General features: G+C 49.2%; 5 protein-coding genes across 5 annotated transcripts; 1 reads left to right on the forward strand and 4 right to left on the reverse strand.

Annotated features, from left to right (window-relative positions):
* Positions 1 to 310: 310 nt before the first annotated feature.
* M437DRAFT_49109 (uncharacterized protein) lies at positions 311 to 1,354 on the reverse strand (the record flags this gene model as incomplete). The annotated part of the gene is made up of 2 exons (XM_041021780.1): positions 311 to 858; positions 1,030 to 1,354. 2 exons carry the CDS (start codon positions 1,352 to 1,354, stop codon positions 311 to 313), a joined length of 873 nt encoding a protein of 290 aa, XP_040879623.1.
* A 295-nt stretch (positions 1,355 to 1,649) lies between these two features.
* On the reverse strand, positions 1,650 to 3,230 carry M437DRAFT_49413 (uncharacterized protein; the record flags this gene model as incomplete). Its single annotated transcript, XM_041021829.1, has 1 exon — positions 1,650 to 3,230. One exon carries the CDS (start codon positions 3,228 to 3,230, stop codon positions 1,650 to 1,652), a length of 1,581 nt encoding a protein of 526 aa, XP_040879624.1.
* Positions 3,231 to 3,861: 631 nt separating this feature from the next.
* M437DRAFT_66458 (mitochondrial carrier protein-like protein) lies at positions 3,862 to 5,209 on the forward strand (the record flags this gene model as incomplete). The annotated part of the gene is made up of 2 exons (XM_041024750.1): positions 3,862 to 4,042; positions 4,098 to 5,209. 2 exons carry the CDS (start codon positions 3,862 to 3,864, stop codon positions 5,207 to 5,209), a joined length of 1,293 nt encoding a protein of 430 aa, XP_040879625.1.
* A 583-nt stretch (positions 5,210 to 5,792) lies between these two features.
* On the reverse strand, positions 5,793 to 6,691 carry M437DRAFT_66459 (uncharacterized protein; the record flags this gene model as incomplete). Its single annotated transcript, XM_041024751.1, has 3 exons — positions 5,793 to 6,160; positions 6,396 to 6,425; positions 6,505 to 6,691. 3 exons carry the CDS (start codon positions 6,689 to 6,691, stop codon positions 5,793 to 5,795), a joined length of 585 nt encoding a protein of 194 aa, XP_040879626.1.
* A 731-nt stretch (positions 6,692 to 7,422) lies between these two features.
* M437DRAFT_75720 (ATP-dependent DNA ligase) lies at positions 7,423 to 10,460 on the reverse strand (the record flags this gene model as incomplete). The annotated part of the gene is made up of 5 exons (XM_041026472.1): positions 7,423 to 7,553; positions 7,658 to 8,899; positions 8,962 to 9,136; positions 9,189 to 9,383; positions 9,432 to 10,460. The coding sequence occupies 5 exons, from the start codon at positions 10,458 to 10,460 to the stop codon at positions 7,423 to 7,425; spliced, it is 2,772 nt and encodes a 923-aa protein (XP_040879627.1).
* Positions 10,461 to 14,511: the final 4,051 nt, after the last annotated feature.

Genomic DNA, 14,511 nt, shown 5'->3' on the forward strand with positions numbered 1-14,511 from the left:
CGATGAGATCTCTCGACTTTTCATCTCCAACTCGACCAGACCGATTTAAAGGACAAATTTCTCGTTCTTGGATCGGCACACTCGCAGAGTGAATGTCTTAGTCACGCAATGTCTGATAAATAGATCTCGATTTGATCCGTGGCTTTAGCATGCCCTCGAAGCTGGACACCTTCACCATGACTGAACCACCACGCGGGGATTGAGCTATAAAAAGAGGAGATGCTCAGCTATGCATGTCTGGGTCGCATAGCTGACATCTGTCTAGTGCCGATAGCGTCCATGGAATAGCTTCATAGCCAACACCAATCCATCACCTTCTACCCACCAAGCCCTCAAACATCTCATCTCTCCTCCTAACCCAGCCCTCCAACTCTGCCCTCAAATCCTGCATCATTCTCCTCACCTCCCTGGCTTCCGGCGGCACACCCTCAAAAACTTCAATCCTATCCTCTACATCCTTGACCCTTTTGACCAAGTTTTCCAACCCCCTCTTTGCAGTTTCAACTTCACTAAGTAACGCTTCTGGTATCTCTGCACCAGAAGCATTTCGCAACCTCTCATCATATTCGCTGACTTTAGCTTTCAGAAGTTTGATTTGTCGCGTGAGTTCTGCAGTTCTTTGGGGTAGGTTTTTTTCTGTTTGAAAGGTTGGAGAAACCAGGTCGTTGAGTTCTGTTTGGAGGGTTGAGTGTTGGAATAGTAGAGAGGATTGAAGGGATGTAGTTGAGACGATTTGGTTTTGGATGGAAGAGAGAGTGGTGGAGAGGGTGAGGAGGGTGGTTGCTAGTGTTGGGGCAGAGGTTGTGGTTGTGTTTAGGATTGTTGCTGTTGTTGCTTGGGATGTGAGATCTGAGGCTCCTTGTGTAGAGAAAGATGTGAGCAGGGATGTTGTGAGGCTATTGATGAGGGTCTTTGTCGTGTCTTGTGTTTCCTGGGTGTTGGAAATGAATGTATCAGCTCATGCTCTCGTACACTCGTTCTTCTAGTGATTTCCAAGACCTGCTCCCCCATCAAAAACAATCCACCCACCTCCCACCTCCAAATCATCAGAAAAAGCAAGTGAACTCACCTCATCTTGCCTCTCCTCCTCTAACTCCCCCACCGCCCCCTCCTCAAGCCTACACAATTGCCCCCACCCCTCATCCGCCCTCTCATTAGCAGGCGCAACCGCCAACAGCATCCTCAAAGTCTCTTCATTCTCCTCAAACCTCGGTACCTTTCCCGGAGCAGGATATTTTTGGCGTAGAAACTGGTGTACGTAATTCCAGTCTTTGGCGAGACGTTGCTGTTCCGCTGCTTTGGAAGGTGAAAATAGGGAATATTCTAGTGGTGTTGAAGAGGAAGCTGGAAACATGGGTGGTTGGTTCATTGTGATATTGCAGAAGTGGGGTTCCAATGTTGTTGTCTTGGAAGTTTGGTAGGATTTGAGAATCTTTGCGTTGGTGTTTTTATATATGGTTCAAGAAGTTGTTGTTTTGAAGTTCGAATGTTGACAGCTTCGTGAGGTCTTGGCATCTACATTGATGGACTCACCATTTACTTATGGCACCACAATTTTTCACTTCTGATGCTTCTCGTACAATCGCGATGAAAGTTGATGGCAGTAATCATGACTTCATTATGTGTATTCTCATCTACTCTATCACAATCTAGTATCCCATGCCATACCCTCTGACCCGACTAAACAAGAAAGCCTTGTCATTCTTCAGGCCAAACTCACCCCAGTCATCAGTCAGACGGTTGTAACTCCAAAATCCCTTCCATGACAACTTATTGCCTCCTGCACTCTTCTTGCCTCTGGATCCAAGGCCGAATTGCATTTTCCACATATACTTTGGGATCACACCATCAGTCTCTATGTGTACATCTCCTTCTACTTCAGAGGCAGGATCGTTGCCTGGACCGCTCAGGCGCCAGCGCCCACGTAGAGCATCTTTCATGACGCTGTTGGGTAGAAGCGAACCAGCGGCATATGATCGCATGTTTTCCTTGGTTAGATGGTGGACGACATCTATTGGTTCGGTTGTGGTGAGTAGCGAAATGCAAGTGCCGTCGCGGAAGAAGCGTAGGTAGCGGAAGTATGTTACAATGAGGATAGGCGTACCCCAAGTCGACGAGGAAGTGTTTGTCGCACCAGGGCGTTGGTAATTTACCGTACTTATGTAGCAGCCATTGAATCGGAGACGGGGACGCTTGCGGAACATTTCGCGCCATGAAGAGGAATACAGAGAATGTAGTAATGCGTTATCAATCTCTGGAGTGGTTTTAGAAGGACGACGAGGCGCTGTGAGTTGAGTTTCTGCATCCGAGTCTTGATCTTGTCCTTCAGAAAAGTAGGCCGTGTCATCGTCAAGTTCCGGCTCAAGCGGTTCGCCTTTTAGATTGCATACATAGTTGTAATGCATGCCTCCGAAACCAAACTCTGGACCTTGGGCGACGCGCTTCCAGATGGATTCGTCTGTCATGACAATGTATGCGAATCTTTTGCAGACAAGAGAGACTTTGGCGAGAGAAGCCAGATCATTGACGGCAGCGTAGGTCAAGATCTCTGACAGAATTTCGCCTGGTAGCTCTGCAATGGGACATGGCGGTGGTGGATCAAGATCTGTGGGAGCTGGTGCGCCAGGAATAGAGAGATGAGAGAATTGATCCACCAATTCGGACAGAGTTGGTGGTATGCCGTGGGACGAGTGATGAGCAGTGCCGGAGACAGTCTGTGAAGCATTGGAAGGGTTTGTTTGTTGCACAGGGGCTTTTGGCTTTGGTGGGAAGGCCGAAGGAGGAAAGTGCTTGTTCTTGTACTTTTCATGCACGCTGTCATCCATCTTGAAAGCTTTTCGGTAGAGAGCAACGCTGTCGCCTAGACTTCCCATGGTCTCTTTCTCGACAGCCTTTTCATAGTGTTCCAGGGCGGATTTTGGTTCTTTTGTCAAAGCACCCCTCGCAATGGCTTGTTCGTGGGCGTCAAGACGCAACTCTGCTTCTTTGTCCGGCAAGTCATAGTATACTTGAGAATGGACCTCTTCTTCATCGTCGTGTTCATCATGCTTATGTTGTTGCGGCTTAGGCTTCGGGGCAGAGGACGAGGGATGAGGGGCCTTGTGATGGCGGGTCGGATTAGGTTGTGCTGATGTGTTTTGCTTGTTCCGTGATTCTACTTCTGCACGCCATTGTCGTCTGAAGGCATCCAATTCGGCATCAGTGTCTTTGGGAGGCTCTTGTGAGGACATTCTGGTGGGTCAATATGTGGGCGATTGTGGTAGATTGTCTTCGCGCAGTCTAGATCGAGAGAGACTCTAGGGCGAGGCGTGGTCAAGCGTGACGTAAGAGAGAGGCTGGAGCAGCACAACGGCGAGTTGATGTAAACTTGTCGAGATTGGAATGAAACAACAGCAGCAGCCAGAGAGATGTATAGTGACAAGACGAACTGAGAGAGGCAGGCAGGAGCAGCGGTGTCTGTTTGTGGTCTCCTGCGATCAACCTCGGTGTTGGTTATCGCCGAGCGTGAGGGTCCAAAGACCGGGGCAAAAAAAGAAGCTTCGATGACGGCGACCGAACGCGGGCGCGACGGGAAAGAACTAGAGCGCCATCGGCCGGACCCATCGTGAACCAGCGCCAGCATCATACACTCGTCGTCCACCTGCTGCATTCTTCCTCGACCTCCTCGCACTACCTGCTCGACACGTTTCTCTCGACAAAACTCCCCATAGTCGCTCAATCCACCGCCCAGACGTCTGTGTATCGCTGCCCCTCCTCGGCGACGTCAATCTTGCAGCTTCCACCGTCATAAAATCTTATCAATCAGCGCCGCCCATCACTGCAAAACTCCCTTGCTACGACAAGACCATTCACACCGGCCGCATGGCCTATCTCGGCCCTTCAGCAGCAAATCAACCTCCCTCCGATTTTGCCCAAATTCACCAACCCGCTGTGCCGTCGCAACCTCTCGACGACACTCCTGCCGCCACCATGGACCAAGAAACTTCCATTACTCAGAAGATGCTGTCTGCCGTCTCTGGCAGCATCTTGACCTCTCTACTTGGTTTGTTCCACCTGCCCAGCCATCTCCAACCTTCTCCGACTAATCCCACTCATAGTCACCCCTCTTGACGTCGTGCGTGTCCGACTACAAGCTCAATCCGGTCCGTCTTCCCTCAATGCTTCTACCCAACCCTCCTTCGCACGCCTGCCTCCCAATCTCGGCATATCCGCCTGTTGCAGAGAAATCTACTACGTCCCCAACCAGAGCCCATATTGCATGGCCTCGTCCGCTGGTCTTACTGTCGACGAAATGCTTATTTCTCAATGTGCGGCAGAGGAGACTGAGCGAAGAACTTTCAACTCAACCATTGATGGTCTAAAGAAGATTGCACGGAATGAAGGTCTTACAACCCTATGGCGCGGCTTGAGTCCCACCCTGCTCATGTCCGTCCCTGCCAACGTTATCTATTTTGCTGGCTACGACTGGTTGCGAGCGAATCCCCGCAGTCCCATGAAAGATCGCGTATCCGACAACTACGCTCCCCTCATCGCTGGTTCCAGTGCCAGAGTACTCGCCGCCTTCGTCGTTAGCCCAATCGAAATGTTCCGTACGCGTATGCAAGCCAGCCATCCTGAGGCTGCTTCGCCCACTGGTGTGTTCAGAGACACACTATCCGGAGTTCAAGACATGGTCAAATCAGATGGATACCGCGCATTATGGAGAGGCCTCGGTCTGACCCTTTGGCGAGATGTGCCTTTCTCTGCCTTGTACTGGTGGGGTTACGAATATGGCAGGCAGGCGTTGCACAACGCAAGAGAAGGTCCTGCCTCTCACGAGCCGACAGGCAGCTTGAAGAACCGTTCTGTCAGCGAGCTGGACCACAAGACGGTCCTACTTGACAGCTTCATCGCAGGCGCCAGCGCTGGAGCCGTTGCTTCTCTCGTCACCACGCCTTTCGATGTTGGCAAGACCCGCCAACAAGTCGCTCGCCATTCTGCCGACTCCGCATCTGCCGCCCTTGCTGGCGTACGTCCTGAGGATAAGCTTATGCCTCGATTCTTGTGGCACATCTACAAGACCGAGGGTGTCGCTGGCTTGTTCAAGGGATGGGCTGCTCGCACAATGAAGGTTGCACCTGCCTGCGCCATCATGATCAGCAGTTATGAGATTGGCAAGAAGATGGCTGGCAGCATGAATGAGAAGGCTGTCAAGGAGTCATCATCATAAAAAATCTGGACTCGAAAACAAAACCTATTCTGGACATGTAAAATTATCACGGCCTTTTTCTCTTTGTTGGGTTCTCAAAAATCAGTGCAGCGTGGAGTTTTGGGTTTTGGGGCATTGGCTTATTTTCTGGCATATTCTCCTGTCTCTTCTTCACTCATCCCCAGCGCTTGAATCAGCGATCTGTTTTCCTTCTGCTGTTTTGGCATACCCTCTGGCTTTTTCTTCGCTTTCTGTTCTTGTACTACCAATGGATGAATCAGGAGATCAGAGTTGCGTCTTCTACCACAAGATTTCCAACAAATAAACGAAAGTCACACCCAAGACAGTTCTTCTAGTGTAGTCGTTCTCGATTTTGTGAATGCCGCCTTCTAGGCACGTAAAGTCTTTTTTCTTTTTGACCAAACTCGCAACGTTTTTCTTAGTCTTGCACGTACGTCTTTCAATTGGCGACCAACCATTGCTCATTACACACATCAAACATCAAACTCCATTATATTTGCGCCTCCAAAAAAAATCCTAGACTTTTCCAAGAAACTCTGGAAGAAACTTGCTGAACGAATTCAAAAACAGACCCACTCACCAACTACCAAAAAGGGATTCTCTGGTGTTGTTGTTTTGTTTCCGCTACTTTGACAATACCACACATAATCCCATAGATGATAGCACCGCCAACAGCAAGAACTAGAACAGTACATCCAAGTGCCTTAGCAATCCCACACCAATTCACAGATTCTGTATGCTGTGGTTGTCGTGGACCTGGTGTTGGGAAAACAGCCTGTAGTGATGATGATCGAAAGTCTTGCATTTTGTAGGCTGGAGGCGCTTGCTCGCTGCTGTATTTCGTGCCAGCTTTACAAAGGTCGGTTTTCCATGAGTCGGTGTTGGGCTCCATGATGGTGGAGGAATAGTGGTGGCTGTTCTTCATGGAGGTGTTTGGAGGTGTCTTGATGGCTGTTGCGAGAAAAGGCAAGAAAGAATCTTGGAAGGGCGAGAAGAAGATCTCTACAATCTCATTGATGCCATTTCATTTTTCTTGTTGATGACTCTTCCTTGCGCAAGTCTGCTTCTGTTGGTTGGATATCATTCTTGGCTGAGCGAGCGCGTGGATTTGAGTTCAATTCTTCATGATCCGCTCTCGCTGTATCTCAGAATCTCGAAGAACTTTATCCAGACAGCCTAGTCTTACTGCCGCCAAAGGCTTCAGTGATGAAGCGACCTATCCAACCTGTAGAAGCCCTCTATAGCGCCAATCAAAGCGGCAACGATAAGCACAAACAACAAAAGCATCCCAATACACTTGAGACCAACACATCGTTCTCTCTTCGCATGTGGGCGTGGTTGCGTTGCTGGTACTGGCAGATTGGACGGTGGTGCTGCTGCTACTGCAGGTCCCAGATCTTGCATCTCGTAGGCTGGAGGTGGTGTCCTAGTGGTGGAAGAGGTGGACTTCCAGGTGCTGGGATTGGTTTGTGAAGTCTCCATATTGTATCATGACACTCGGACCGGGTGAAAAGTGTCAAATGCTGATACCGAAACTTGTGAGAAGAGCACAAGAATCTGGGATGCGGGAGCATCCAGATTTATATAACCTGGTTGATGGACATTCTTTTCTCGTAGTGACTCTTCCCTGCGCAAAAGCCATTGGTGTAGGTTAAATGGCTGTATCAGATGGTTGGACGTTGTCTTGGCCGAGCCCGTGAATGTGAGTTCATTCTTCAAGGACTGCTCGCTGTGTCTCAGAATCTCGAAAATCTTGTTCACAATCGAGACACAATCCACCCATCCAATATGTAACAGCCATAGAGCCCCATACATAGTGCCAATGAGGGCGGCAAGAAAAGCAGCAATAAGCGCGGTAAGACCAAGCACAAGCAACAAAAGTACACCAATAAACTTGAGGCAGACACAGCGTTACCTTTTTGAGTGTACGTGTGGTTGTGTTGCTGGTGTTGGGAGATTGGAGGATGATGATGGTGCTGGTCCTAAATCCTGCATCTCGTAGGTTGGAGGGGATGATGTCTGATGTTGTTCATTATCGTGAGTGGAACTAGTGATGGAAGATGTCGGTTTCCATGAATTGGAGTTAATTTGGTATGTTTCCATGGTTGCGTGATAGAAACTGGTGATGGGCTTGAGAGTGTCAAGGGCTAACGCTGTGATCCTGGCAAGGTTGAGAGATGAACAAGAATTCCTCGGATGCGGAAACATCAGATTTATAACCAATGACACTGACGGGTTTTCATTTCTCGAAGTGATTCTCCCTTGCGTGAAGCCTTGGTCCAGGTCGACGACTGTATCAGTTGGTTGGCTGTCGTATTGGCTTCAAAGCCACCATACCGGGGATCTGAGCAAGGGCAAGCACTGCCCTACCGAAGACGCATATACCATCTTCTCATATCTCCTCGTCATCCAGCTCTCCATTCTTCTCTTTTTCCTTCTCTTTAGCACCTCTAGCTTCTTGCTTCCTATACAACTCAGCCAAGAAATCACTCGTACTAGCCTCATCAATACTCTTATCCTCTCTAACCTTCAAAAACCGAGGGAAGCGCAATGACAACCCTCTTTCCTCAGATACCAAGCCTATAGCAGCGGTGTACGTGGGGCTGAGTGTCACATCCGCAAAAGCACATTCCCAGACTTCTTGCGGGTTGAACCAGACATCGGGGTGTCCACCGCTGTATTCCACATACGCTGGTTTGCCACCTAAAGTATTGTTTTTAGGCTTTGATTGCTCGTCGTCTGCGTCTTCTTCATCTTCGTCATCGTCTAGTGTGGCATCTGGATCATATTTTGCTCTGTTGGCTTTGTAGAATGCATCACTGAAGCCGGCCATGCATTTCGTTACTGCTTCTAGTCCGCCAGTCTCAGGGTTTCTGCAAGCGAGAAGAATAGGTGACCACCAGTTGCATTTTCGACCTGTGCCATGCCAGGCTGCAATGGGAATGAGATCGATAGTGTCGGAAGCAGACGAGTCGTAGTCTTTCTTCACTTTAAGCCAAGAGTCGAGGCGTTTGTCTGGTTCGTAAGTTGCTAGAAGTGCTTTTCTTCGTCCTCCCTTTTTCGTTGCCGTAGCACCTTCAGCTTCGGGAGGTGGCGATGAAGGTGGGTCTCCCGGTTTGCGTTTTGTAGTGCGTTTGCGTTTCGACGGTGTTGGTGGTGGTTTTGGTGTTCCATCTTCATTAGCGTCCAGAAGGTCAGGATTGGGAAGGTTGTCCAGCACTTTTGCCATAAAGCCTTCACATTTGTCGTTGATTGCTTGTTTGTAAAAGTCGGATATGGTTTCCACGTCTGCTGATGTGGCATCTATACTCTTCACCCATGTGAAGTGATGAGGCAGTTCGACAAATAAGCTTCTTAGCAAGGACCTTCGTTCACGGAAAGGTCTGTCCATCAAGCCCTCGCCATTGAGATACATCAGATCAAAAGAGAAAAGACATACATCCACTGTTACCGAGGAGATGGCCACGTCCTTTCTTGCGCGGTTAGAAAGTGTTTGGAAGGGAAGTAGTGCACCGGTTTCTCGATCCACGGCTACAACTTCGCCTTCGAGGATAAAGGAGTCCACGCCTTCGCCGCGGATTTTAGGGACAAGAGCGACGAGGTCAGGGTATTTGTCTGTCATCACCTCAAGATGGCGCGAGAAGATTGTAACTTTGCCTGCTGAATCACAGTGGACTTGTGCTCGTTGGCCTGCATAAGATTGTTAGCATATCAGGAACGGAGGTTGATGAGCTGCTTGGAGCGATCTGTACCATCGTATTTGTACTCGCAGGTGAACTCGCGACCAGTGAGTTTCGTCAGCATTTCTCCCAAATCCCTGGTAATGCCTCCCAGCATAGGACGTAGTGGGATGTGCATGGCAAGACCGCAGCGAAGAAGGAGTTCTTCTGTAACACCGATCTCTAGTAGGGTGGGTACTAGGTCATTCTGAAGGTTGTCAGAGCAGACATTCGTCGTGACCCCATCAGGCGATACTCACATAGTTGGGACGTCGAGCGAAACACGCTTTTACAATTTCCTCAGCAGGAGCCCACACTTCTACCAGTTGCTGCTTGGATAGTTTGGCCAGCTCATGTCTATCGCGGGTTGAGAAATCTGCACCAGGTGGCTTTGACAACAAGAAGGCTCTTGATAACGCAATAAGCATAGTCGTCTTGACTGCACCGATGCGAAGCTAGATATAAGTCAGAGGTTGTGTTTGTAGCCATGTTGGAATACTCACATGTTGCACTAGAGTACGAACAACATATCTGCTCTCCTCTGCTCCTCTAGCATCCTGAACAAGTCTTTCGACGAGTCGTTGTTTAGTCTCGACACTACCATGGCCCTTGGCCATAGAGATTTTGATCAACGAGTCGAAGACAGCTTTGATGGTTAAAGGCTTAGGCTTCCTTAATGTCAAGCTCTGTCGCTTCTTTGCTTCGAAGGCAACATCACCAGCATCGCCGTACTTATCAGACAACTTCTTCAAAGCAGCATTATCCAAACCACAGACTTTCTTCAACGCCTTGGAGATGGCAGAACCTCCTAGTCCAAGTTCCATGTCGATATATGGTGGTGAGATTGAATTTGTTGCAAGCCATACAGCAGGCAACAGACTCTCGGGATCACCTTCTATGATGACACGCAATGCGTTTACTAGTGTATCGACGATCTTGATGCGACTTTGTGTGCTGTTGACCATGACGAAGCAGTGGGTAAGGAGAGCGTATGTGGCGTGGCCATTATCGGTGACCCATTGCTTCTTCAGCTCTGGAATATACTTCTGGGGATCGAAGGCTAGGGGACTTTGATCGAAGGGGATGTCGTAGGTGATGGTGTCGTCATCTGCGGTGGCTGATTGAAGCGACAGTGTGTTCTTCTTCCCTAGTCCTGCGAAAGGGTTCACGAGTACAGGTGCTGGAGCGGGTGTAGGTGTCTCTTCTTTGACTTCCTCCTCTTGCTTGACATCTTCGGGTAGTGCTGGTGCTGACTTGGTAGCTTCAGTAGTCGTTGCTGACTTGGAAGGTGAAGAGGCTGGAGCTTGTGATGCTCTGTCTTGTTCGTCCCATTCTGCCTGTAGCTTTCTAGCTAGGGCCTCGTCTGAGAGAACGTCGTGATCGAGGTTATCATTTTTCGAGTCTGCTTCTGACGTTTGGTGTATCGTCTCCTTGGGTTGTTGTTTCGCCTGTGCTTGTTTGCCGAAGAAATAATCGAGTCCTCGGACTGGTTGCCCGTCGTTCTTCTTGCGTCGCTTTGAAGGCGTCGACATTTTGCTTAATTCATTTGATGCTTGATGGTAGGAAAGGAGTTTCCATTAATCGCGACAGGTACACGGCCGACGAATGACGCGTTAATGGGTTTCGACCGACATTGACGTCATTTGGCTTCACATGTCAACACAAGTTGTTTTGGTCGAGCTGAAAGACAGCGACGGCGAGCATTCTGTATACATCTTTATATCTAGGTACTGCAACAAATGATACTGATAAGCACCTGTAATGGCTTAATGATAGCTCTCAAGATCTCATACCTCAAAATCAGTGTGGGATCATAAAGAGTCGATGTACGAAAACCATGGATTCGGCACAATGTTCAAAATTCGGAAGACCTTGAAGTCATTTGCGAGAATTGTCACCAACATGATGATTACAGCAATACGAGAGATAGACATCCGCATTGGCAAGATAAATAGACACCTTTCTACATGATCCACATGATTCAAGATGTGCTGTGGAAGCTACAAGATGCTATTACTGGAAGCAGCATGTAGTTGTTGGCGCAACCCTGCCCGAGCCAGAAACACCAGCCACCTCCATCTGCAGACATAGACATGCGTCTCTGCTGGAAGGAACTCATCATCTGTTCCAACGTCAATCAAATCACTTCGAATTGGAGATCCTCACTGTAGCCGTCTTTCTAGATTGCGCTACTCTATACCACAGAGTCCAGCTCTCGGGTCATAGGACATCCGGAATAAACAATTGTCGATCTCCTCGACAACCTTTCGTATGCTAAGATTGCCCGTGCCGTAGGTTCACCTGACCTATCTTCATATCGTTGCCAGACACAGTATCTCCTTTATCTATATAGGTATTGCGATTGTTGTTGTTATGATGTCGTTTTCATCTCCACGAAAATCTGCCGTCATGCATAAAACTGTATGCAAGCTTGCCGTTGTACGTTGTCATGATCTCTGGTTCCGTGCTTCCGTTCCTGCAGCTGTTGAGCTGTACCTGCAGCCCAGAACTTTGTCACGCTTCGCTACTCCTATTTTGGACCATGTTGAAAGATATTTTTGACAGGTCGGCATGTGTCGTGATTCATGACACAGCACGAGACGAGGCGGCAGTGAGATGACACTTTCAATCTCTAGGATCGGCACAGCTATTTTGTGTGCAATAATGACACGGGAAACTCGGCCGGGTTTTGCAAAGAGGAGCAATACGAGCAAAGCGATGGGCCTTAGCTACCAAGCTGCAGCACCGTTGTCGCAAGTGGAGGCTGTTGTCATTGTTTCTTTGAAGTGATGACTAGATGTTGCGATGTGATCTGTATAATGGCTCGGAAGCGGATCGATCGCGCGTTACTGTTGCGACATTTGCGACACAACACATGGTGGAGTCTCGAGAGCAGTTTTGCTAGAGTGGATCTACTAAGTAGCCCGCCGCGCAGTGAGCATTCATCAACGATCAGTCTTGCATTAGAGAAGTGGACCTGAGAAAGTGCATCTGGCCACAAAGTCTGTCAGGCTTGGTAAAGGAAGAGAATGTCTTCGCTTGTTGTGCAGATAGAGGGCTGATCCATCTGGACCGAGGCGTCGAGTAGGTACATTGCATGAATGTCTCGACGAAGCACCACGGCACTGAAGTCAGCAGTGTCTCGCATTATTGTGTTGCTTTTGCGAGCCTGAGAGGAATTCCCGCTGGTCAAGGATGCAATGGAGTCGGCAACTGTGGATTGAGTGACATGGAACCTGTCGTGACAAATGCATGACCCTGTAATGTTGTCTCTTGGCACAGGAAGTGAATCGTGTCGCAAGCTACTGAAGTGAAAACGATGGAGCTGAATGGAGTCCAGAAGTGCATGTTGAGACGAGCTGCGTGCGGAGAAGGATATGGCAAGCCCCAACAAGAAAGCTGGGTGGGGTCTGAACAGCTCCAACTCTATAGGTCGTATGCACTACTCTACCGTGCCAAGAGTAGGTCGAGACTGCTCGTACGGCAGTCAGCCTCAGTATCTTATCCTTCTATGGAATAGGTCAGCTTGAACAGGAAGTTCTGAGCTGCTTGCTTCCTCGTGTTGGCCGCCGCGTGTAGACGTTCCAGGGCGACCGTTCTAGTGTCTCAGCCGACTCAAAAAATATGATCGAACCGGAAAAGAAGAACGAATGATTTTTGAGATATCAAGACACGCTTCTGAGATGTCGAAGCAGCTGTATGGTATGCGACAGATCTCGAACTCTGTGATGAGTCTAGAAGACGAGCGACAAAGACATGCTTGGCTGGAGGATTCAGATCACAAGTCTTTCACAGCAGCTAGCGATCAAGACAGAGCACGAACCTCTCGAAAGGAAGAGGAATCGATACCTTCTGGCCAATATGAAACGGTACTGAAGATGTGAAATTTGTTGCGCGAGGAGAAAGATGCAGTTGCGGACAGTGAGTAAAAGAGCAAGCCGCTTTGGTTGAGTGAGACAACCGCAACGGAAGTCTTCGAAGGCCTTTCTCTTCCTTCCTAATGCCATTGATTCTTGACCGATAAGACATCAGATGTGGAGTGGGGCGAGAAGCAATAAACCTACCGATTAGTACCCAATTGGTCACCATGGTGCGATGATGAGCCTGGAGAAGCGGAGATCCGAAGGCAGCTAGCTGTCTGAGACTCTGAGATAGACGAGACTCGAGCTGTACTCGAGATGTACCTACTTGGCCATCCTCTAATGTCTAGTTCTGACGTGCTGTCGACAGCGCATTCGTCAGACATCCTCTCTCGTTTAAACCGCGACGAAGTCAAAGAGCTGCTGGCCCCAGGTGACGAACGACAGTTCAGTTCGAGCTGAGGAGCTGAAAAATGGCGTTCGGAGAATAAAGGCAAAATGGACGTCAAACCATCTACAAGCCTAGGTACGTCGTGTGGAACTGCTGAATACTCAGCATGGCCTAGCCGCATAGTGACAACGTCCATTGTTCTTGGTCATGCAGGTTGGCGCAGCTCTACCACTCGAGTCAACAATCGTCAGGAACTCAGGTTCCGCCTGGTCGCACAGGGAGATTCTCGAGCGCAGTTTGTTTACCGTGAGCAACGGCCAACGTCGAGGTTGTTGCTCCCGTGGTCTCAGACCATGCATTTTGTTGCGACGACGACCTGGCCGCCTGAGAGCAGCGAACAGATGCAACGACAATTCACATTTTCACGAGACGGACCTTTCGGATGATTATGAATCTTTCCCGTCTTCTCTGCATGAAGAAGAAAGTCTGCTCAGCGGAGTCTCTCCACTTGGGACGCACGAAGATGCACCAGAAGCACCGCAAGGTTGGCACGTTCGCTTCAAAAGTCCGAGTGGCTTGGGGGATGTTCAGGAACAGGACGCGCTAAAGGCCTTGGGCAATTTCGGGAAGCCTCCGCTTTGGCTTGGGCCATGCTGGATCGAGTTAGCGGTGATCCGTACTTTGATTATGTACCCAACGGCCATCCGTCGGCCGTTTCTGCCATCGATAGTCGAGCGTGGACCTCGCCCTCGTCTCTTGGTGTTTCTCTGTGCAATTATATGAAGCCTCTGCCTTGCCAGGTCAACACTCGTTTTTGCTCACAGGTCATCCACATTCTTTAACCCAGCAGTCTCTACCAACCCCCCGGGAGGAATTCTATCGTGCGCTTCGGGACAGCTGCCACATTCTTTTGAACGTCAACAAACACACAGAGCAACTCCTTGCGTCAGTCAATTTCGAGACAATCTATTCTACGCCTTCGTCTTTGTTTAGGAACCGATTTCGTAAGTTTCACATCTCGCCTCTTTCCACTATCAAGCACCGACCACACAGTTGGCTCGTGGCCTCGAGGTTGAATTTGAGGCTTCTCTCGAGGCTTCAAAACTTCTCTCCCTCCGCCATCTTCTCGGAATTGAACATCCTCCACACATTCGTTTGATACAACGCTGACACCGCTGGCCGGCCAGACTAAACTATCATTACCTCAAACTATTCATCATGATGAGAACCGGTGTTGCTGCCCTCGGCGCTTTGTCGCTGATCAACCTTGCTTCTGCTAAGCCTTCTGGTCACCACCGTAAGTTGATCAATTGAAGTCGATCCAATGGAACA

Source organism: Aureobasidium melanogenum, assembly GCF_000721775.1.
Source record: "Aureobasidium melanogenum CBS 110374 unplaced genomic scaffold scaffold_11, whole genome shotgun sequence".
Lineage (NCBI taxonomy): Eukaryota > Fungi > Ascomycota > Dothideomycetes > Dothideales > Saccotheciaceae > Aureobasidium > Aureobasidium melanogenum.